The sequence below is a fragment of the Molothrus aeneus genome, chromosome 15 (assembly GCF_037042795.1).
Source record: "Molothrus aeneus isolate 106 chromosome 15, BPBGC_Maene_1.0, whole genome shotgun sequence".
Taxonomy (NCBI): domain Eukaryota; kingdom Metazoa; phylum Chordata; class Aves; order Passeriformes; family Icteridae; genus Molothrus; species Molothrus aeneus.
The window spans coordinates 15551756-15574460 of record NC_089660.1 but is presented as its reverse complement, the minus strand read 5'-3'; the positions used below and the strand labels follow the sequence as shown (position 1 = coordinate 15574460).

General features: G+C 51.8%; 1 protein-coding gene across 2 annotated transcripts in view; it reads right to left on the bottom strand.

Moving 5' to 3' along the window:
- The window catches only part of PSD2 (pleckstrin and Sec7 domain containing 2), a 79884-nt gene that overhangs the window by 30618 nt on the left and 26561 nt on the right, over window positions 1-22705 (bottom strand). For both annotated transcript variants that reach the window (XM_066559987.1, XM_066559988.1), the window contains exons 2-5: window positions 8440-8542; window positions 5485-5997; window positions 1474-1962; window positions 237-431 (exon numbers count right to left, since the gene is read on the bottom strand). In XM_066559987.1, the coding sequence (XP_066416084.1) occupies window positions 237-431; window positions 1474-1962; window positions 5485-5948 (1148 nt within the window). In that variant the 5' untranslated portion in view covers window positions 5949-5997; window positions 8440-8542. The remainder of the gene's footprint in view (window positions 1-236; window positions 432-1473; window positions 1963-5484; window positions 5998-8439; window positions 8543-22705) is intronic.

Here is a 22705-nt window from a genome sequence, read left to right as displayed (position 1 = left end):
AGCAGGGCCCTGCCCCCAGGCCCTTTGCAATAAACCCCAAGTTCCACGACCTGGCTTCAGAGATCTCTCATCTCCATCCATCCTGACCATCCTACCCCCAGCACTCCTACAATCTCCAGCAGCCCCAACTCCATCCAGCACCCAGACTTGGCCCTTGCTGCCTTTTCCTGCCCTCCCAGCATGAGCAGTGCTCCCCATCCCCAGCCTGTCACCCTGGCAGGGCTGACCCCACGTACTTCTTGCCGAGCTGCCGGGCCACGTCGCAGCGCTTGAAGCCCTCGAGGTTGTAGAGGCGCTTGGCCAACCTCTTGGCAGCCTCGCTGTCCGCCCTGCAGCCGTTGGCCAGCGTGTCCGTGCTGCCCTGGTCCAGCTGCTCCGTGCTGCCCATGTCTGAGTCTGAGTCTGACAGGGTGTCCTTCAGGCTGGCATCGCTGTGCAGAGACAAGAAATGTTCAAGGAGCCGCGGTGTGACTCCGTGAAAGGCACAGAAAACACCACCTTTTGATTTCTTCTTGCTCTCACAAAAAAAGAACATATGAAAAACCAGCAATATGGCTGTGAACTGGACATTGGACAAGCCCTCCTTCATTTCAGCTCAAATAAAATAGTGCAGTGTAATTCCAAATTGGTAGAAAAGGTTGGAGAGAGGGCGGCTTCCCCCTGAGAAAAGAGGGTGTAGCAAAGTAAGCAGCCTCAACACCTTTTAAGCCTCCTCTCTCCCCACTGGGGATCCCAAGCACTTTCCAAGCCATGGACATCATGGAAATCTTGGAGATAGGTGCTATGCTTTTCAGTTCAGGTTATTTGCTGAGGATGGGAAACTGCACTTGTACAAATCATGTCAATGGGACTGGCACCAGACTGGCTCTTACTGGTGAGCTGCTCCCCTGCCTCGTGGCCAGCTGTGCCCACAGACACCATGTAGGTGGGCATACAGCCCTTAATCTGCCTGCCCAAAGCCACTTACAGCACCAATCCAAGCATTTTCAAGAAGTGTGACTCACTGCTGGCCTGATAGCTGGACATCCAACCTCACTCCAGCTCTCCCCTGACCTGGTTACTCATCACCTGGCTTCCTCATGCAGGGAAGTGCCCTACAGATGAGCTGATGCCTCCCAGGGGTGATGGTTGGGTCTGAGCTGGTCCAGAGGATGAAGTCTCTGCTGATCTTCTCGTTGCCTGCAGAAGAACCTTTGGGGAGGCTTCTGTAGGGGTACCTTGTCCTAAGTGAACCTTGAGGTTTCCCTGCACTTCAGAGGCATTTGGGAGGGCACCTGACTGTCCCCAGCCTGCCAAGGGCTGTGCAGGTGGAAGTTCTCCTGCTGGTGTTTGGCCTTTCTGCCACAACAGCACATGAGAGGAAGCACAAGGGGTGAAAGAGCAGTTCCAACTCAATCATGCCTGCTGAGCCCTGCTCCTGGACTGGGATCTCATAAGAAAAGGAGCCACTGTCCAAGAAACTCCCTTCCTTACCTGATGGAGTTAATGATCTTAGTGGCATCTTCCTCAGAGCCTTCCACGTGGAACCCATTTGGGATACTCTTCAAGGACAGCCTGCTGAGCACATTCTCTGACCTGCTGCTGGTAATTGAGTGTCTGAGAGGGCTCCCAAAATCCCCCTCTGCTGGCTTGGCTGCCCCCTGCTCCTGCTTATCAGCAGCCATGTGGTGAAGGGCTTCTCTCTGCTGGGCTGCCAGTTTCTGCTCCAGGAGCTCAGGGCTCTCCTTGGCCCTTTGCTGGATCAGGGGGGTGAGGGGTGCCTCAAAACTGACACAGCTGTCTGTCTCGTCCGTCAGGGACAGCACGTCCAGAGAGTCCAGGCTGCTGTAGTAGGTGCCCTTCATAAGGTCAGACTCAACAATCTTCTCAAAGGTCGAGCTGAAGCCATCCCTGATGTCTTTGAATTGGAAATGCTCCCTGTCATCATCACTGCAGCTCAGCTTGGCATCTCCAGAAGCAAACCTGGAGCAAAAGGAGAAATGTAGAAAATACTGTCAAGGCAATTCTTGCCCTGTTCTATTTGGAGCTGGCAGGCAAGAGATGAGGCAGAAATGGCTGCTGTGATAATGGCCCTTGGGATCTTTCTGTGGTATAACCTGCCTGATTCCCAATTTTGTTACAAGGTTCTAGAGCTGAAAAAAAACCAGTTTTGTGATGAACAATCCCAGAGGCCCAGCCAGCCCTTAATTTGGTCATGTTCTAGTAAAAAGCCAGACCTCTGAAGTGGAGACTTTTGCATATGACACCTGCTACTGGATCCACTGCCAGAATAACCTCCTGGTTATCACTTAGCAGGTCCCACATTGCCATAATCCCAGGGAAGACAGCCCTGCTCTGTCAATACACTGTACAGAATCATTTCTATTAACTGCTCACACCACAGGCCTTGTATATTCCAGCCCTATACTTGTCCCCTGATGGTCCTTCACCTCCCTCGTGTCCCTTCTTTGGACACTCCCCAACAGCTTTAGATCTTTCTTGTGGTGCCCAAAACTGCCCCAGGGCTCGAGGTGAGGCCACCTCAGCCCAGAGCAGAGTGGGACAATCTCCTTCCATGCCCAGCTGGCCATGCTGGGCCTGATGCCCCCCAGGACATGGTTGTCCCTCCCAGCTTGCAGGGACTCATGTTCAACTTGCCATCTCAAGTTTGCTGTGCTGGTGGAGTGTGGATCCTGCCAGAGAAGGACATGATGGAAACCAGGACTTTCTTGCCTCTGCACTGCAGTCTTTCTGCAAAGTTTTTCTGAAACTTTCTTTGATGGAATGTGAATTTTTTGACAGCTATATGTTGCCATGGGAGGAAATGTGTGGGAAAAAGCTGCACTCCCAAAACTGCAGGTGCTGAGGGTGCCTACAAGCAAAAGGTGGGAATTTCTCTGTTAAAAATTTTGCTCTTTTTCCATGAGTTCATGGGGCTGAAAATAGAGAGCATCATTCCCTGGTGGATCTTGCAGTTGGAGTGCAGAGCTGTGACCTCCCTGAGATCAGCAGGGCCAATGCTGGGGGCTTCTGAGGAGGTGAAAGACCTCTAGGCAACACAGCCACAATGAAAGGAAAATGGGGCTTTGACAAACAATAGATGCCATGGGATAAACCAGAAAGGGGGAAAAGGGATTCAGTTAATGCAAACTGCAACACAAACACTCAATCTTTGGCTCTGTTTGCCTGATTTTTTTTTTAGCCAACCATTTCCTGCATAGATGCAGGAACTAACCTACCTTCAGGAGGACAATAATGGGTTCTTCTCCAGCTCTACCATGGAGTGATGACCTTGGATGACTTCCCCCTTTAATTCTCCATTCCAGTGGGAAGAGCAAGACTCAACACCTTTTTGTAAAGTACTTTAAAATTCAGGGAGAAAATGCATCATACAAGCAGCAACGTGCAGATGATGACAAATGATTTCTCATCAGGAACAAATAGTTGACCGCTCATTAGTAAAACATCAGACCAGGTTCTCCTATAACCAGAGTGGGCCATTACAGCAATTCCTCAAAGGGGAGTAAAGGAAAAAATCGGGGAACTCAGAGGTGATGCAGGATGACAGCAAGGTCCTGGTGCCTTGGTCACTCTCTCAGCTCTTCCTGACCCACACTGACCCAGGACAGTGGACAGTCCACTGTCCCCAGCCACACATTCCTGCCATTTACCCTAAAGATAGGTGGTCAAAGCACTGATGAGCTCCAGTGCAGTCAGCTAACCCAATCTGCAGGCTCTAAGTGGTTTCCCAGACTTCAGCTGTGTCCCAGAAGTTTTCCAGCTGCCCTTCTGCTTTGAATATAGCGTGTGACTTGTCCCTTGTGTATTCAGCCTCCCAAAAGACTCATTTGCTCTCCAAGTGAATATGTTTAGAGCACGAGATCATGGACTCTGCATGCAGACCCCAGTCAGGTTGCATCATCTCCAAATCCTCAGCCTGCCACTTCTACCAATTCATGCCCTAGTACCTTAAAATAATTGCACTTCCAGTGATTGCAGCAGCATTCTCTGACCACCCTTAGTTTCCTCTTGAACTTGCAGCCTCTGCCAGGGAGCCACCTACCAGGCAAATATGATTCCCTTGAAACCTGAGAGACTTGCAGCTATCCAAGACCCGACTGCATAGCTCAGGGGCTCCTGGGACCTGCCTGGGGACAGGCTCCCCGAGCTCTCTGGACAGCAGCAGCCTGCACGGACACTTCCTCTGCAACACCTTCAGCTGGGCTTTTTGAAGCAGTGCTGCTGCTTCTTGCTGGGGCTCTCGAGTGAAACAAACCACCAGCCTTTTCTAGAGAAGCCTGTTGAACAGCAGAGAAACAAAGCAGGAGGGATGCCTGCTGTCAGCCCACGCCCTGCGTGGCTCCCCAGCTCTGCTGCCCATGCTCCAGACAGTGCTGGGAACACACAGCTCAGCACGGAGCCTGCATGGGGCCAGAGCTAGGAGGTGATCCCCAGGCCTGATCCCCTGTCCCTTCACAGCTCCTCTTCAGAAGGCCACACTCCTCTGGGACAACCCCTGCTGCTCTGCTTCAGCCCCTCCTGCTTGCAGCATCTCTCCTGCCCCAGGGTAGGTGCACAGGCAGGGCTGTAAAATTCACAGCAGGAATCAACCCCTGGTGGCTACAACACAGAGCCCTGGCTGATTTCTGGTGGCAAAGGGAAGCATCCATACCCTCCTGCAGGAATGGCACGGGAAGAACCTCTCCTCATCCCGGTGACCTGTCCTTCCCCCCAAGCCCCCAGCCTGCAGAATCCCATGGAGGTCCAGAAACCTGCAGAGGCATAAAATGAGCTGTGGACAGCACACCACTGCGAGTGTGCCCCAGCCTGGAGAGTTCTCCTGTGAGCCAGGCTGCCAGAAGAGAGGACTCAGGGACTCATGTTCAGGTTTGTCACAGGCACTTGAGAATTGGATGACACTTGTACCTCTCACACTGCTGTTCCTGTCACCCAGGCACTGGTAACACCTGCCACAGGTGCAGTGGAGAGCAGAGCTCAGAGCCGTGCCCACTTTCAGATGCACAGCTGCCACCTGCTAGCCTAGGGACTGCCAGGGCTGGCCATGCTGCCAGGGACTTCCAGGGCACACCAGCCTCCCAGACAAGCCTGGCTCTGCAGCATCCCCAGGCTGCTGCACTTGCCTTAGGGTACCTCAGGTAACTCTGCCATAAGTGCTGCCACTTGCAAATGGGAGCACAACCAGCTCCTCTCAAGATCCCAAAAACTTCCCCTTCACTACAGTGGCTCTGTGAGCTCTAATCACAGCTTTCTGCATTTGTAAGAGAGAAAAAAACTGTGTGAGAAGTCCAGAGAGAAAAAAAAAAAGAGTAAAAAGTTACAAACAAGGAAAAAATGTGCGAGAAGCCCAAAGAGAAGCAGGAGTGGAAAGTCAGCCATGAGAGCAGCTGCAGCTCCTTAAACTGATGAGTTACACAGGGAGCCGAGTAACTCGAACCAAGGAGCCTCGAAAACAACACACACGAACCAGCACCGAGCCGCCCTTACCCGAACTGCTCCTCCGCCTCGTCGGCACTCAGCGCTTCCGAGGATCCCAGCACGCTGTGCCACCGCTGCTTGCTGAGGGCCCCGCTCGCTCTCTGGGGGCTGGGGGAGCCCCTGTCCCCGAGCTCGGGGCTGCTGGGGCCGGCAGTGTCCCGGTGCTCCCGCCCCACGCCGTTGGCCAGCCCTGCCCGCTCCGCACGGCCGCCCTCGCTGGCAGCGCCTTGTCCCTGCTCGCTGAGCCGCTCGCCCGCCTCTGTCACCGCTGCCACATGTTCGTCCCGCTGCTCCCCCTCCGCCCGGGAGGGCTGAGCGTCGTGCCGGGGGCTGGCTCTGCCGCTGGCAGGCTCCGCTGGCAGGCTCGGCGGCTCGTCCCCATCGCTGCAGGCCGGCGGCGACGGCTGTGGGCCCGGGGAAGGCGGCTCGCCCTCATCCGAGGCACGCCATGGCAAGGGGCTGCTCTCGCTCATGGTCCGCTCGTGGGATCCCTCCCCGCGCTCAGCTCAGCCTCGCTGCTGCCTGCGAGGGAAAAGAAAGCACAGCGTGGGCATGGGGAGGGGATGGGAGGGCAGGGTGAAGCCCCCACCCCACCTCACATCCTCAGTGTAAAAGCAGGGAAGGACTGTTCTGGTGTTTGGAGACCCAGTGCTCTTTACTCAGGGCAGTGAGATGGGAGAGGAAAAGTTGTGGTGCTGAGGCATTAGAGCCCACACACCCACCTTTCCTGCTGCTGCCATGACTCCAGAGGGCCTCAGAAGAGGGGACATGTCCCGCCCAGGGCTGGGGACAGCAACGTGGGCATCGGGAGGGGATGGGAAGGCAGGTTGAAGCCCCCACCCCACCTCACATCCTCGGTGTAAAAGCAGGGAAGGATTATTCTGGTGTTTGGTGCTTTTGGAGGCCCAGTGCTCTTTACTCAGGGCAGTGAGAGGAGAGAGGAAAAGCCTCTGTTGTGGTGCTGAGCCACCCACCTTTCCTGCTGCTGCCATAACTCCAGAGAGCCTCAGAACAGGGGACGTGTCCCACCCAGGCTTAACCTAGGCCTACTCTTCCTGTTAGCCCTGTCGAGCTTGGCAGTGTACTCCATCCTATGATCAGGCTGGGCTTCTAATTCAAAATACGCCCTGACTGGGGCACTATGGGCAGTAGCTCAAACAATCTCCTATGAGGTGACCCTAGCAATTATCCTCCTCTCCATTGTCCTCCTCAGTGGTAACTACCCCAGGGTTAGGCCCCAGGGCTGGGGACAGCAACGTGGCATGGCTGCATTTCCCAGACTTGCTGCTGGGATGCTATTCCCTTGCATTCCCTGCCCTCCAGAAAGAGGAGAAATAGGTGAAACAGGCAATAAGAATGATTTATTATTTTCTAACTGTTCTAAGCAGCTGTGCTGTGCCAACCTGTGTGATTCTCCCTGCTGAGCTAGCATTTCTGCAGAGTATCTTGCCTGCCAGAGCACCACGTCTCTTTTCCCCACACACAAGTACTGCTGATGGGTGTCACAAGCTGCCAGCTAAAACTCTGGCAAAAGTGTCCTGATTGAATATTCCCTGGGATGCACTCTCTCTGTAGGGCAAGGGAAGGACACTGTTTTGCACTGATATAAGTAGTTTTTTGACAAAAAGGCACTTTATTGGCAAATAGACCAATTGATGCAAAGTCTGCAAGGTCTTAGAAGCACCATCCTCAGCCCCACAGTGCTGTGCAAGCTTTACTCCATCATAACCCTCCCACAGCTGCAGTCAAATGTCACCAGAAATGATCACTTCTGGAACTGGGAGTATTCTGCATGGCACCCAGGCTGAGCCATTGTAACAGCTGATTTTGGTTTTAAGCAATATGTGTCTTCACAGATATTTTTAAAATATTATCTGTCTTCATAAGTCTGTTCAGCCTGGGGGAGAGAAAACTCCAGGGAGACCTTAGAGCCCATTCCAGAACCTAAAGGGACTCCAAGAGAGCTGGAGAGGGACTTTGATAAGGGCATGAAGTGACAGGACAAGGACAAATAGCTTCACACTGACAGAGGACAGGGCTGCATTAGAGATTAGGAAAAAATTCTTCCCTGGGAGGGTGTTGAGGCCCTGGCACAGGGTGCCCAGAGCAGCTGTGGCTGCCCTTGAATCCCTGGAAGTGTCGAAGGCCAGGTTGGACAGGGCTTGGAGCAGCCTGGGATAGTGGAAGATGTCCCTGCCCAGAGCAGGGGGTGGGGAGGAAAATCTCTGAGGTCCCTTCCAACCCAAACCATTTGGTGATGTGACTGTGATTCACCTGCACAGCAAGCCTGGCTAATCAGTGCCAGCAGGCAGACAGGACTCTGGGGTTTTCCCCCTAACTCAGTTCCTAACTCACATTCAAAAGCAGATCATTCAAATTTCCTGCCTTAAGTTCTCTCTCAGTAAGCCATCACCTTTGAGCAGCCAGGAGGGTGCCCAGGTTCAGCAGCAGACTCTGAGAGCTCCCACATGCTGAGCTGAAGCTTTCATTAGCAGTAAAATCCCTAATTGCTTGGCCAGGTCACCTCTTGTTAGAAGGGGTGCAGAACTGCAGCTGCCTCTGCTCTAACAGAGCACCTCTCACCTTGTGGAGATGTCAGCAGCCCCTCCCTGCTGCTGCTTCCTCTGCACCTGAGTAAGGGAGAGGAGGGATTTGGACCCCTCTGTGGCCTGGGTAAGGGCAGAACCACATAGTACATGCTGAGCTGCTGCTGAGCAGGCCAGATCCCAAGGGGAACCCCAATTCCTGCCTGACTTTGCTCCCATCCCAGAGCCCAGGCAATCCTGGACCTCAGATCTGGCCCGCTCTCCATGTCCTGCTCCCCACAGCTGGGACGTGTGATGGGCTGGGGAGTTCAGAGCCCTGCATGGAGTGGCTTTGGGGTGAAACACTCCTTGAGGGCTGCATGTGCCATGGTCCTGAGGTGGGGCAAGTCCCTCCTGGAGGCAGAGCTGGCAGTTTTACCTCTTCTCCAGGTGCATCCGTGTGCATCCCTCGCTGTCACAGCGTGCACGGCATGGCTGCACCTATCGCAGCCGGGTGCTCCCGATCCCTGCACGGCCCCTGCCTGCAACAAGGGAGCACAGACAGTGAGACCCAGGCCAGAGAGGAGAATCCTGCTGGTTTCCTGCCTCCCTGCTGCTGCTCCTCATCAGGCTGTTCCCCAGACCCATCCCATGGCTCCTTGGCAGAGCACTGCAAGTGCTTTTTCCTCAGCGTGCTCTGGTTCTCTGAGGTTTTCAGACATGGCAGTGCAAGAGTATTCCTTACACAGGGCTTCTTACATCTTTCCTTACAAAGCCCCCCCAGTCAGCTAAAGTGGAGCAAAGGGACTCTGTGGTTGCAGGTTTAAGGAGAAATCTGTCAATGTGAGCCCACAGAATGTCCAATTTCACCCATCAGATCCATGGAGTGAGATACCTGAGTTTTGGATTGATCCCCCCCAACAGTCCCTCCTCAGCCCCACCAATAAACAAGATCCATGGTAAAGGTCTTTGAGCTAAATGCAAGCAAATCCAAGCTATCAAAGTGATTGATGTAGCAACATTTCTCTAGCAGAGTGTTTTTCACAATGCAGGGATGGACAGTGATGTGTCCCCCTGAGGTGACCCCAGGCTGGGGGAGCATGTCAGGTCACCACAGATGGTGTGTCCCCTACAGACAGCTGCCTGAGCTCACAGGCCAGACTTGCACAGAGTTGATGGAGATAAACAGACAGGACAGCACTGCCTGTGTGCTGCTAGAGGTGATGGGTGGGTCAGGGCCCAGATGTGCCACCTGCTTTCCAGTGGCTGGAAAGAGCCCACGGAGCAGCTTGGCAGCAGATGTCTGTGTCGAGTCCCTGCAGAGGGATCTGCTTATACCCTCTCTTGGGCTTGCCCTTGCAGGCCTTCAGCTTCATTCTCCACTAGCCTGACAAGAGAAAGGCTGGCCTAGACTTCCTGGGTCACCAGCACATCAGCCTCCTGTAGCCCAGAATCCCACCTGCAGGAGCTGAGGGCAAAACAAGCCCCTGGGACAGTCCTCAGGTTCACACATGTGGGCCAAGTCTCCTCAGCCTGTTCATCTGCCATCCCAAATTAAGAGGGAAAAGCTGTAAATCTCTTTCCCACCAAATCCAGGAGGGAAAATCATTCCCAGCATTTGGTGTTCCCATGCACTGACAGCAGGGCCCAGCCAATGCAGCATCTTCCAGGAATTTACTTGCAAAACTACCAACACTCTCCTGAGCACAACCACACTGTGATCTCAAAAAATACTGAAAACCTAACATGGGTCAAATTTTTACTTTCTCAAAGTGAAGGTATCATACAGACATGAAGGACATGCAACATCCAAACACTGCTCAAATCTTTGGAGGAATCTTTCCAGCAAAACTTTGCTGGTCTTTTTCTTAATATGAGATGAATAATGTGGGAGGGTTGACTGAAATTTTTTAAAAACAGCCAGAAGGCTTTGAGCTGAAATTCTCCACCTCCCTGCCATCCATCCAAAAACTCCAGTAGGAACCACCCAAGCTGAATTCCAGTCCAACAGTTCAAGCTTGGCACAGCTGTATGCAACCAGAAAACAGGAAACTAAAAGCAGTTAGGAGATGAGCCTGAGTAAGAAATGTTGACAAACCTTAATGTGTGGTGTCCCAGCCATCCCTCCTAACTTTAAGTAACTTACATTGTTTATATTAAAAGAAAAAAAACACCACAATTTTTTTATTACATATAAACTACTACAGTTGTTGAGCATTACACTACTGTTTCACCCTCCCTGAAGTCTCACTGGAATGTTTGTGGTCTGGAAGGAGTGCTGAGGAATCAACAGTTAAAGCCTTAGTCATGTTCCTCCTTGGCCTGTGTTCCTGGTGGAGAGGCACCAGGGAAACCCTGGCAGGATGTGTGCACAGACTATTGCTGAGCTGGGAAGACCATCAGCTTCCAGGGTGACAAAACTGGAGCTGAGCACAGCCAGGAGGAGAAACCCAGGCCTCTTTCAGCCTCCTGACCCTTGAGGTTTGTGTGTCTCCTATTGCACCCACCTGCTTGGGGGCTGCTGTGTGCACCCAAAGCCTGCAGACAAGCTGAGGGTGTAGCAACCCATGACAAACTCCCAACAAGTCACCAACCACTTGATTTTTGCTTGTAGTGGCAGTCACTTGAAGCACACACAGGTTATGAGTGGCTGAAGCTTCCCAGAATCTCCAGAGGAACTGCCAGATTGGATTGTGACAGTCTGTGGCTCTGATCAGAGCTCTTCATGGTGATGCCTTGGACTGGAGTCATGCAGCCAACTCCTGCCACACTCCCAGCTCATCCTGGGTCAGCTGCAGAGGGTCTCTCCCACCCTACAGCTCATCTGTGACCTGCTGCCTCCCCACCTGTGTGGGGAAGGTGGAAGAGCAAAGGGAGGAGCAGACAGGGTGGAAGACAGAGGAGCAAAGGGAGGAGCAGACAGGGTGGAAGACAGAGGAGCAAAGGGAGGAGCAGACAGGATGGAAGACAGAGGAGAAAAGGGTGGAAGATAGAGCAAAGGGAGGAGCAGACAGGATGGAAGACAGAGGAGAAAAGGGTGGAAGATAGAGCAAAGGGAGGAGCAGACAGGAGGGAAGATAGAGGAGAAAAGGGTGGAAGATAGAGCAAAGGGAGGAGCAGACAGGAGGGAAGATAGAGGAGCAAAAGGAGGAGCAGACAGGATGGAAGACAGAGGAGCAAAGGGAGGAGCAGAGGGTAGAAGACAGAAGAGCAAAGGGAGGAGCAGACAAGCTTTTCCACAACTTGGAAAACCTGGAAGAAAAAATGATGGTGGAACAGCTGGTTGCAACTGTCCACATTTGCCTCCAGCAGACAGCTGAAAGGTCACCAGCTCTGGACAAAGCCCAAACCCAAACTTAACACAGTTCTGTTTGCTCTGGAAAGCACCAAAGTGCAGCTCAGGCTCTGAAGCTGCCACAGCTTGAACCAGGCTGTGGGGAGAGGATGCACTGCAGCACTGGGGCAAGGGACAGGGGTGTGTTCAGAGGTCCCTCTGGGGCTCCTCTGACTGTCCCAAAGCTGTACAGCCTGGCTTCCTCAGGCTGCAGGCTGACATTCCCCGAGTCTCTCCTCGTTTCATTCTGTGTCTGCTTTGCAAAGTGCTCTCTGAAGCAGGTAAGGGTTGAAAAGTGGTATGTGGGTTCCCATCTGTGGATTTTCACAAGTCTTGCCCTTTCTGCAGGCTCAGGCACCCTCTCAAGTGACTGCTCTTCCCTAAGTCCTGGGAATAGGGTGGGCACTCCTTGCATGTCCAGTGTTCCCAGCCTCCCACAAACATAACCAGGGGTAGCATTCAAAACAGGGTCTGTCAGGAAAACAGATAAATAAAAATCAGATAATGTGGCCCTGCTAGCTGTAGACAGTTGTTAAGCAGGAGCCCCATGATTTGGAGCAGAGCAGCTCTGTAAGATCTCCATAAGTAGAAGAACATGGATTCTTGCTAGAAAGAGCACATTATTGCTGTAGGAGAGGCTGAGGGAAGCCAAAGCATCCATGGTCCATGGCTAATCATGGCCTTTTCTCCTTCCCAGAACTGGGGCTTGGTGGGAGAGATGGGAGATGGTGGGAGAGGCTGAAGGGACTGAGGATCCCATCCCTGTGGCCCTGAGGGGACTGAGGATCCCATCTCATGCTGCCCTGGTTTGCAGGCCAGACTCAGCAAGCCAACAGCTATTACCTTCATTTATCAGAATTCCACAGCACCAGCTCATCACTGTGAGTTTCCAGTGCCACAGGATAGCAATTCAGGACAGCCACTCACTCCCTGCTCCAGCCCCACTCTGCCCCGGGTCCTGCACAGCTCCTGGACAAGGAGGAGACAGGGCAGGGCTGGCTGGGAGGGAAGGAGAGCAGAAATACCCCATCATGTGCTTTGGGATGATGCTGGATTTGCAGCAGAGCCAGCGAAGCCGGGCTGGCATCCACTGCAGGGAAGCACTGGTCCCAAAGAGGCCGGGCAGAGAAGCAGCAAAGTTTGCCCTGATTTTGTGAGGGGTTGGAAACCACACAGCAGCTCTTTCAGGGACTGGCTCTGGAAGTGTCCCAGCTTTTGTTGAAGCTGAATGGCTGGTGGGAAATGATTTATTTTTAATTTTCTTTCCTGCGTTAGGAACTGGAAAGGCTCCCGCTTCAGTTTTGTGAAACCACTTGGCTGCTGGGACACAGGAAAGCTTGGAGAAGAATCCTGCTGCTTAGTCAAGCATGAGCTTTTCCTCAAGTTCATGCTGAGCTGGGCTGCTTCCTGCAGCAGCCTTGTTTCTCCTTGCTGCTCTGCATCCCATTCCCTCCGGCCTAGTGAAGACAGAATCATGGAATGGTTTGGGTTGGAAGGGATGTTGAACCTCTTGGGCTAAAATGCCTGTAGTGCCATCCTTTGCTGTGATGGACCATGTGCTCTGAGTTCCTGTCCCCTGTGAGCAGGAATAGAATGTGCCCAGGCTGTAGATCCCATCCATTTGATGTCCAGGCTGTAGATCCCATCCCCAGCGTGGCTGCAGGACAGGGATGGATGTGCTTTTATCACCTGACTTACCAGTGGATTTATAAAAGGCAGGTGTCACAGGTTACCCTGCACATGGGCACCGTCGGGGCTCTTTGAGGAGACAATCCTGTAGAGACATGGAGAGATCACAGCCATGCTTCTTCTTTTTGAAGCACATTTCTTCCTTCTTATGTCTCTGCTTTGACCTCTGCCCTTTCAACATGGCTGAAAATAAAAACCTTCTACCATTCTCATTGTGAAAATCCTCAATTATTTCCTCCATGGGCTTGTTTTTTATATGTTTTTGAAGACCTCATTATCATTCTCAGCCTCTCCTCTCCAGATTGTAGACCCTGCCTTCTTAGCCTGTTCTCAGAAGACAGCTTCTCCACCCCTTTGAGTATTTGCCTATCTTTTTCTGGATTTTCTCTAAATCTTTTGCTTCTATCACTCTGTTACAGTCTGAACACAGGAAAAGCAGCATTGCATAGTGAACTCAAGATGTGGGCACACCAGAGATTTTTGCAGCACCAAACTGCTCTGTACATCAGCCCCTGCTCTGGACAGGAGTCCTCCTTGGTGGCACCAAGTTCTAAGGCACCTGCAGCATTCCTGCAGGCTGTGAGGGGCAGGGCTGGGCTGAGCCCTCAGCCACACACTGATGCCAGAATTACACTTCAGAGCCCCTGCAGCACTGATGGTCCTTGCTTATGGGCAATATGCTGTCCCAGTGGTTTCCATCCATCTCTGCCAGTGCAAACTGCAGCTCCTACATCCTTCACTTCCAATGTGGAAAAGAGGCCGTGGATAAAACATATCCCACAGACTAAAATAAACCAGCTACATGCTAAAAAAAGAGCCTTTGGGTAATCAGAAATCACTGTGCATGGAACATGCTTTTTCGTGAAACCAAATCCTACAGCTCCTTATTTTGAATTTTTATTAGAGTCCCCAGAGCAATTAGGACACATTGAGATCCAAATGACTCCTGCTAAACTTCATCCTGGGGAAACAACAGCAGCTTTTTTGCTTATGGGAAACAATAAAGATGAATCTTAAAATCCTTAACAGCTTTCCTGTTTGCACTCTTTTGCAGTTATTAAAACCAGGAAAAATAACAGAATATATTTAGTATTTTTACATGTTCCTTTCCTCGTACTGACACCTTGGCTGGGCAGCACTTGGTGCACTGAGCCTTCCTCCAGCCCTGGGTGTGCACCATGCAAACCTGACTGCTCCCTTCACAGGGGAAACAATCCTGATCTCAAGCCTATGAAAAGGGCTGAAAGCCTGGACTGTGCCCAGCCCTGGGCTTCTCAGGCCAGGAGGGACCTGGGGCTCCTGGAGCAGCTCCAGGGGAGGCTGTGGAGCTGAAAAAAGGCCTGGAGCATCTCTGTGCCCAGGAAAGGCTGAGGGAGCTGGGGCTGCTCAGCCTGGAGAGGAGCCCCAGCTGAGAGAGGCCTCAGCCCTGTGTGTCCTTGGGTGTCCCTGTGTGTCCCTGTGTGTCCCTGTGTGTCCCTGTGTCCCAGTCTGTCCCTGTGTCCCCAGTCTGTCCCTGTGTGCAGGGCTCAGGGCAGCCCCAGGCTCTGCTCCAGGCCCAGCGATGGCCCCAGAGCCACAGGCAGGGCCTGAGCCCAGGAGCTGCCCCTGCCCAGGAGGCAGAGCTGCTGCTCTGGGCAGTGCCAGCCCTGAGCAGATGGTGCAGAGGCTGTGCAGTGTCCCTGCCTGGGGATATTCTAGATATTCCTGTGCCCTGAGCTCTGGGATGGCCCTGCTGGAGCAGGGAGGTGGCACCAGGTGAGCACTGTGGGCCCTTCCAACCTTCCCCAGCCTGTGGTTCTGTGGTTCTGTGGTTCTGTGGTTCTGTGGCTGCACTCTCACTTTGCATCTTGATGACATGGTAGGAGTCACTTAAGCCTCCACAAAAAGTGGGCCAAAGCACAGGGACAATGAGCTGATGGGTCTCCCAGGAGAAGTGTGAGCTTGAGGCAGAAGGTCCAGGATGTGATGAACATGGACCTGAATGTCCTTGTGTTCCAGCATGTCAGGTCTGGAATCTTCCTTTCAAATCCCCAGGGCCTCTCAGCTTGACCGTGGGAGGACAAAGATCCTGCTGCAGTCAGTGGGGTCTGTCTGATCCTCAGATCCTCCCTCCTGCAGAAGCAAACCCTGACCCCCTTGGAGACCTGGCAGGGCTCCCTGTGGATTGCTCCTGCAGAAACCCACTGCAATTCAGGAATCCTCCTGTGGCCCAGAGAGAACCAGGAGCCTCCAGAGAGGGAACAGCAAAGGAGGGCAAATTTTTACTGCATCCTGTGGGAGGGAGGAGAAGGGCAGCTCCCAAGGGATGTTGTTCCTGCCTCTCCAACACAATGCTCCCCACTCAGTGGGTCTGGCCCAAGGTGGTTGTTTGCTGCAGGAGCCCATGGCACAGATCTCAAGCCTGCAGCTGTAAAAGGACCACAGGGATACCAAAGGATCCCAGCCAGCTCTTTGCTGGCATGGGAAAAAAAGTGGAGAAAAGAGGCAGATGCCTTTTGTGCCCTGGCACCCTTCAGGCAGCTCCTAGAGCTCAGAGAAGAGCTTGAGAGAAGGATGCCTGTTCAGGGTAACAGGTGAGTCCCAGCCTTGCCTTAGTGCAGAACAAACACCTTGTAATCAGTCCATGCTGGGTTGAGTCCAGCCCAAGACAGGAGTTTTCAGGGCTTTTAGGCTCAGCTCAGAGTTGGCTCCATCCTCACCAGTGCCTGTCTGCTCTGGTGCTCACCTCCTTTGGAAGGGGAGTTTTTAGTCTGATTGTCTATAGGGTTGGGGTTTTTTTATATAAAACCAGGCTGTTTGTGGAGCCTTTCCACTCAGTTCTGTGCAGCATCGTAATTGAATTCATTAAAACCCAGCTTTCCCCACAGCCAGGGCTACCTTCCATAAAAATCCACAAGAGTTGCAACTGCTTCTCATGAGCCATAAATGGAAACAGCTTCTTCCCCTCTCTTTCCCTCCCTTTGCTTGATCCTCCTTCCCCACATTCTCCCAGTACCCAAAATATTAAAACAGGGCTGGCAGCTGACTCAGAGCCCAGAAAAGGAAATTCCTGCCATGCTGTCTGTCTACACTAAACCCATGCAACGCCTCGCTGCAGGATTTCAGGAGGCAGCAGGCGAGCCCATCCTGCTTGTCCCCTGGGAGAGACATCCAGAGGGATGGAGAGCAGAACTGCAGAATGAAAGGGAGTTTTGGAAGGGAGGCAAACTCCCTTCACACTCCAACACATCCATAAACCTCGGAGATGAGGACCAGGAATACATCAGACTTTTCCAGGGATCCTCTGACCACAGAAGCTGGCAGACAATGTGTGCAGACAGATGGCTCCAGCCCAAGGGGTGTGGGGACCAGGAGCTCTGAGAGTCCAGAATGTGCAGAGATGGCTGGGCACTGGCTTTGGGCTCCCTGGGAGCCCAGTGTGATCCAGAGAGCAGGGAGCAAGCATCTCCCAACCCTGTCAGGAGAGGAGGATGACAGCAAACAGACTTTTGTGGGTGCTGACATCAGAGAAAGCTGGTTTGGAGACAGCTGATGGTGTCCAAAGCTGTGTGCAGCAACCTGCAACACCAGATAACTCCTGACTCATCAGTGAGAGTGTGAAATCTCCCATTCTCTCCACACAGCACTTCTTCATCCACAGGGAACCACCAGGAACATCCTGCTGGCATTAGTGTGGGTGAGAGGACCTCTCTGGAAGCTGGAGGATGAAGGAGGGGATCCTCCTTTGAGAAAGAGAACAGCAAGCATTGTGGATGTCATTATATACATCTACAGACATCTCAAAAGGTTTGCATTTCCACCCTGGAGATCTCCAGGTAAAAAGGAGTAACTTCAGTGTCTGAGGAGGGTGACCAGGCTCCCTTGGCAGAGAGGAATGGTCCTTGTTTTGCCCAGCAGAGACTCAGCCCTGCTCTCCAAAGGGCTCTCCCTGCCCCTCAGTTAAGCATGAATTCTGCTTGCCAACACAGCTCTGTGCACACTGTGATGGTCCCCACATCCCTGAGGGAAACACCTGCTTCAGGGCTCTTGGATGCTCCTGAGGGTCACCATGTCAGCAATTCCAGCTGGCCTCCAAACCAGGAGCATTGGTACAAGGCACCCACGGACAGGTAGCAGAGACTTGACTGCTGAAGGTGTTTGAGTCCAGAGAAGGCTGTTGGAGAGTCCAGATAGGACTGATTGCTCTGACTGATTTCAGCAATAACACAGGAGCAAGCAGTGTCCACTTGGGACCTGAGGCGAGGCATCCATCTGTGAGGGGAACAGCTGGGTAAGTGTCACACCAGGGGGGACTTTGTGTGTTCATCTCAGTGGAGGAGAGGGAAAGGGAGGGAAGGGAAGGGAAGGGAAGGGAAGGGAAGGGAAGGGAAGGGAAGGGAAGGGAAGGGAAGGGAAGGGAAGGGAAGGGAAGGGAAGGGAAGGGAAGGGAAGGGAAGGGAAGGGAAGGGAAGGGAAGGGAAGGGAAGGGAAGGGAAGGGAAGGGAAGGGAAGGGAAGGGAAGGGAAGGGAAGGGAAGGGAAGGGAAGGGAAGGGAAGGGAAGGGAAGGGAAGGGAAGGGAAGGGAAGGGAAGGGAAGGGAAGGGAAGGGAAGGGAAGGGAAGGAAAGGAAGGGAAAGGGAAAGGGAAAGGGAAAGGGAAAGGGAAAGGGAAAGGGAAAGGGAAAGGGAAAGGGAAAGGGAAGGAAAGGAAAGGAAAGGAAAGGAAAGGAAAGGAAAGGAAAGGAAAGGAAAGGAAAGGAAAGGAAAGGAAAGGAAAGGAAAGGAAAGGAAAGGAAAGGAAAGGAAAGGAAAGGAAAGGAAAGGAAAGGAAAGGAAAGGAAAGGAAAGGAAAGGAAAGGAAAGGAAAGGAAAGGAAAAGCAGCTTCCCTCACCCAAATCAGACTGAGATGCACTTATTTGGCTTGAAAACACAGACTCAGCCAAGATTTGCTGACAGCCAACGGGGCTGAAACTTCCCTGCCTGAAATTAGAGGGTGTTAGGGCACAAAATGTGGCAATTCCACTAAAGTCAGCAGCTCCACTTGGGCATAAAGCTGTCTGCACACAGGACCTGCAAGGAACAGCCTGAGAACATGAGATCTAATATGAAGGGACTTTAATACATCACCAGGACCAAATCAAGACATTTGAAAGGCAAAGTGGAGAGAGGAAGCCACTACAGGGGAACAGACAGGACAGTGGTGTAGGAAAATCACTGCTCTCAGACTAGGATGTGAACATCAGCCCTTCTCCTAGTGAATACTTTGCCCATAAGCTCACCTCAGCAGGCAGGTTTAGCCCAAAATTTCCACTTTTCCTTTCAAAACTGCAGAAAACATTCCTATAAAAGAAGTGTGGGCCAAGTAAATCTTTCCAAGGCAAACAGATGATCACTGACCTTCTGAAAACTGCCTGTTGGCTGTAGAAAACCAAGGTAGGACCAACAGTTCATCATTCTTCCATGCTGGAGGAGTCTCTCACTCATTCTGTTCTCTGGAAAGGGTGTCTGTTTTGCAGGCAGCATGACCACTCTCTCCTTTCTTCAGCATCTTTCACTGAAGGAAAAATGGTCTGGGGCACACCTACATTTTTGGTGGATCCATCAAATCTGTGTAATGATGTGCTGTCTGCTCAGTCTCCCAGGCTGCAGTCAGCAGGGTGTAGAAATGGCAGAAAATATAATTGCATATTTATTCTCAGAACTTCCAGGCCAGGATGGAATCATTAAAGGAAAAACAGGATTTTTTGGCTCTGTTAGGATGTGTTGAGTTATCATTATCTTTAACATGGCACAGGAGATGCTGCTCAGAACTTGGGTATACCAGAACTTGCTTGATTACATGGAAAAGCACTTTGAGTGAGTGTCAGCTCACCCAAATGTAGACATCTCCAGCTGAGCTCAGCCCCCTGGGTTCAGAGTCAGCAGAAAGGCTGGGTCTGATCTGCATCAGAAGTTTTTGCTAAAGCAGAAGAATTCACTCTGCTGCTCTCTGCCCCCCAGCCTGGATGCAGCCCCAGCTCTGATGCTTCTGCTGCAAACAGCCACATGAAAAGCACAGGGCTGCTGCCCAGCCCTGCTGAACATCCTTGGGCTGCAAACACTGCCACAGGAACATCTTACTGTGACATGGCCAGATCTGGCCTCCCCAAGCATGAATGCCTCCGAGCAGCCTGAAATGTTGAAGCTGACTTGTTTTGAAAACACAGCAAGTTGTCCAGAAAGTGCAAGTGAAACCCTGGTGGAGCCATTTTGCAGCTCCTGTGCAGAGGCTGGGTCTGCCCTTAATGGATGTGCTGGATAACCATGGTGAGAGCAGTGGGATTTCCCTGAGGAAGGACTCTAACAGGCACACTCTAGACTGATGTAAAGGTGCTTTACAGGGACAAGGATGCTGCTTCTCCTCAGGGGAATTACAAAAAGAGCAAAAAGTTCATCAGGATGATGTAATTGCAGCAGGACAGTGTTTTAACCACACCTGCTCTGGACCAAAAGGTTCTCCCAACCTCTGAGACACCCTGCACTAAGTTTTGTGGCAAGGGTAGAGCAGAGCTGCTACACCAGCCTGCAGTAGGGTCATTGTGCCTCTTAGCAGACTTTTTTAGGTGTTCTCAGGGCTTTTCTCCTGCTCCCTAGACATGATTGCATCTGGGCATCAGACAGTGACTTTGGGAACTGATGAATTACGTGCTGGACTGAGGCTTTACTGAAGCACAGGGAGGCCAGAGGGGCCTGCCAGAAATCAGTGTGCTGTAAACATGAAAGAGGTTCAGGAGATGAGTGCTGCTCAGCCTGGTGCAGCCTGTGACCCAATGACACAGTGGCACACGAGGAGTGGCAGCTGAGTTTGCTGCAGGGCACAAGTGTGCAAGCTGCAGTGGTGTGCCTGACTCTGGGAATCTCTGATGGTTACAGTGTGCAGAATCAAAGGGACAGCGTCCCCACAAGGTGCACTCCTTGCAGTTTGCTGTTGTCTGGAGAGCAGTGGATTTCCTGCTCTAAATACCCAGCTCAAAAAGCTTCTGCTACAGAACCATTCCCTACATCTACCATGTGCTCCTGGAATTCTGTGGCCACTTTTCTGCTCCCCTGCTCTGATAGCAGTAATAGTAACACATCTGCATTTTAGGTGTTGCTATCAAGCTGTGATCTTGCTGTGATCCTGCACATCCAAACCTCCTGCCTTTCACCTGGCCTTGTTACTCTGCTCCTGGTCCCCAGGCAGCTCTGGATCACCATTCCCACCAGGGTGATTGGAATCACCTCCTCTTGGACTTACCCCAGCTCTCACAGCGGGGGCACACAGGAAATCCTGGACCTCTGCACACTGAACTCTCCCCATTCCTGCATGCAAACATGAAAAGACTCTGGAGGAAGCCTGTAAGGGCAAAAGGAGGTAGATCCAAAAGTTTGGGATAAAAAACTCTTGCTCTTTCCAGACAGTCTTATGGTTTGGGGTGAGGGATAATGCCCTCCCTGGTGTCCCATGGCTCCTGCAGAGGCAGGTCCCAGCTGTGCATGCCCCAAACACCCTTTCACCTGCTGTGCTTTAAGGATCACCTGCAGGAGAGGCAGGGGGGGACAGGATAGGCTCCAGAGGCACACACCTGTCCCAGCAGCCCCTAGGAAGGAGCCACCAAAGGAAACTGCCTCAGCTGCTGCAGCAAATTAATTCTCTCCACTTCTGTAAGGATAACCAGCCCCATGATTATTTGCTGCCTCAGTTTCCCATGCATGTAGAAAGCTGCCTCCTGGGTTCTGGGGAAGAAGGAGGGCTTTAATGTTGAGAGAATACCAAGAGACCTGGATAAACTCTTGAAAGGACGCACAATGTCCTTTCCTGGAAAGGCAGGTTAACACTCCCAGCTGCAGGCAGGCAGCTCCTGTTTCCAAGCTCAGGACTCTGGTGAGCAGTGGCTTGAATAGCTGCCCTTGCCTGGTGCTGCTAACTTAGGAGGCAAAACCTAAATACTCATTAAGGCAGCACTTGGCAGAAACCCCATCCTCAATTACAAAAATCAATTCATTTTTTTATGAGTCTGAAGCCTTTGGGGCCTTATAATCTAATTAAATAAAGCTTTCTCACTTTCCTCTTGCCTGCTCCCCTAGCTTCTGTTGTACCAGTAAAGACAAATATATATTTTTAATTTAGCAGAATTCCCCTGCATCGTGTATCCCCTTCTGGCCAGAAACCCCTTCTGTCCCCCCCGTGCCTGTGTCCTGCTTGGGCAGGCTGCATCCACAGCCTGCTTGCTTTTGTTCCTAGCAAGTGCCAAAGCTCCAGGCTCCCAGTTCTCCTCCATCCACTCCCACAGGCTGGGTACCAGTGCCTGTTTGAGGAGCAAACATGCAGAATCTGGGAAGGAGCAGAGCCCCTCACAAGGAGAGCTCAGCGTTGGGAGCAGTGCCTTGTGACCGTGTTCACAGAGGTCTGAGGATGAGGGAGGAGATGAGGATCTGACTCCATGTTTTAGAAGGCTTGGTTTATTAGTTTATGATATATATTATATTAAATTATACTAAAAGAATGGAAGAAAGGATTTCATCAGAAGGCTGGCTAAGAATAGAAAAAGAAAGAATGATAACAAAGGCTTATGTCTCGGACAGAGAGTCCGAGCCAGCTGACTGTGATTGGCCATTAATTAGAAACAACCATATGAGCCCAATCCCAGATGCACCTGTTGCATTCCACAGCAGCAGATAACCATTGGTTACATTTTGTTCCTGAGGCCTCTCAGCTTCTCAGGAGGAAAAATCCTAAGGAAAGGATTTTTCATAAAAGATGTCTGTGACAGTGCCTCATGTCACACTGAGGGCAGGACTCATCCAAGGCTGCCAGGTCTCTCTGCCATGGCACACCCTGAGTTGGAAGAGACTCACAAGCATCATCCAGTCCAGCTCCTGGCCCTGCACAGGACAGCCCAGCAATCCCACCCTGTGCCTGAGAGTGTTGTCCAAACCCTCCTTAAACTGCCAGGATGAGATGCTGCTTTAGGACATGCAAGGGGAGAGGCTGTGGGTGACCTGGAGAAGGTGCCACAGGATCCCCAAATGGTTTGGTTGGTAAGAACCTTAAAGATCACCTCATTCCAAAGCCCTGCCATGGGCAGGTCACCTTCCACTAGGACAGGGCCATCCTCTCTTCCTGTGTCCAGCACCAGCCAACAGCAAGTGGCCGTGCACAGAGTGGGCAGAGATCTCTGAGTGTGCCCAGGCCCTGCTGTGGAGGAGGGTGCAGTCAGCAGGTCCTGCTCTCTCTATGGCAGCACCTGATGTTTCCCTGAGCTGGCCTCAGATCCCAGTTCTGGATCAGGTGCTGGAGGAAGGCTGGAAGGTACCACAGGGAACACCCTCTCTACCTCTATGAGGCTTTTGCATAGAACTGTGTGAAATTTTTTGGAAAAATTGTTCACTTGCTGAAAATTGCAATTATAGGTCAGCTAGACCTTACCTAGGGTTGTGATGCACTTGTGCTGAAACCACTGAAGAGCTGGATTAAAAAAAAAGTTGCAAGAACAGAGATTTTTGCCTTAACTTTGGAGCATGTAAGCAAATCCAGAAAACAAAAAAAAATAATGCAACCCTTCAATTTCGTTTGGTATCACAGCATTTCCCTACTATCTTATAATTTTTTAAAGATTTAAAAGAAAAAGATATTTGGGTCAAATTTGTTTTTCCATATCAAGAAAATAATAGAGAGACAACT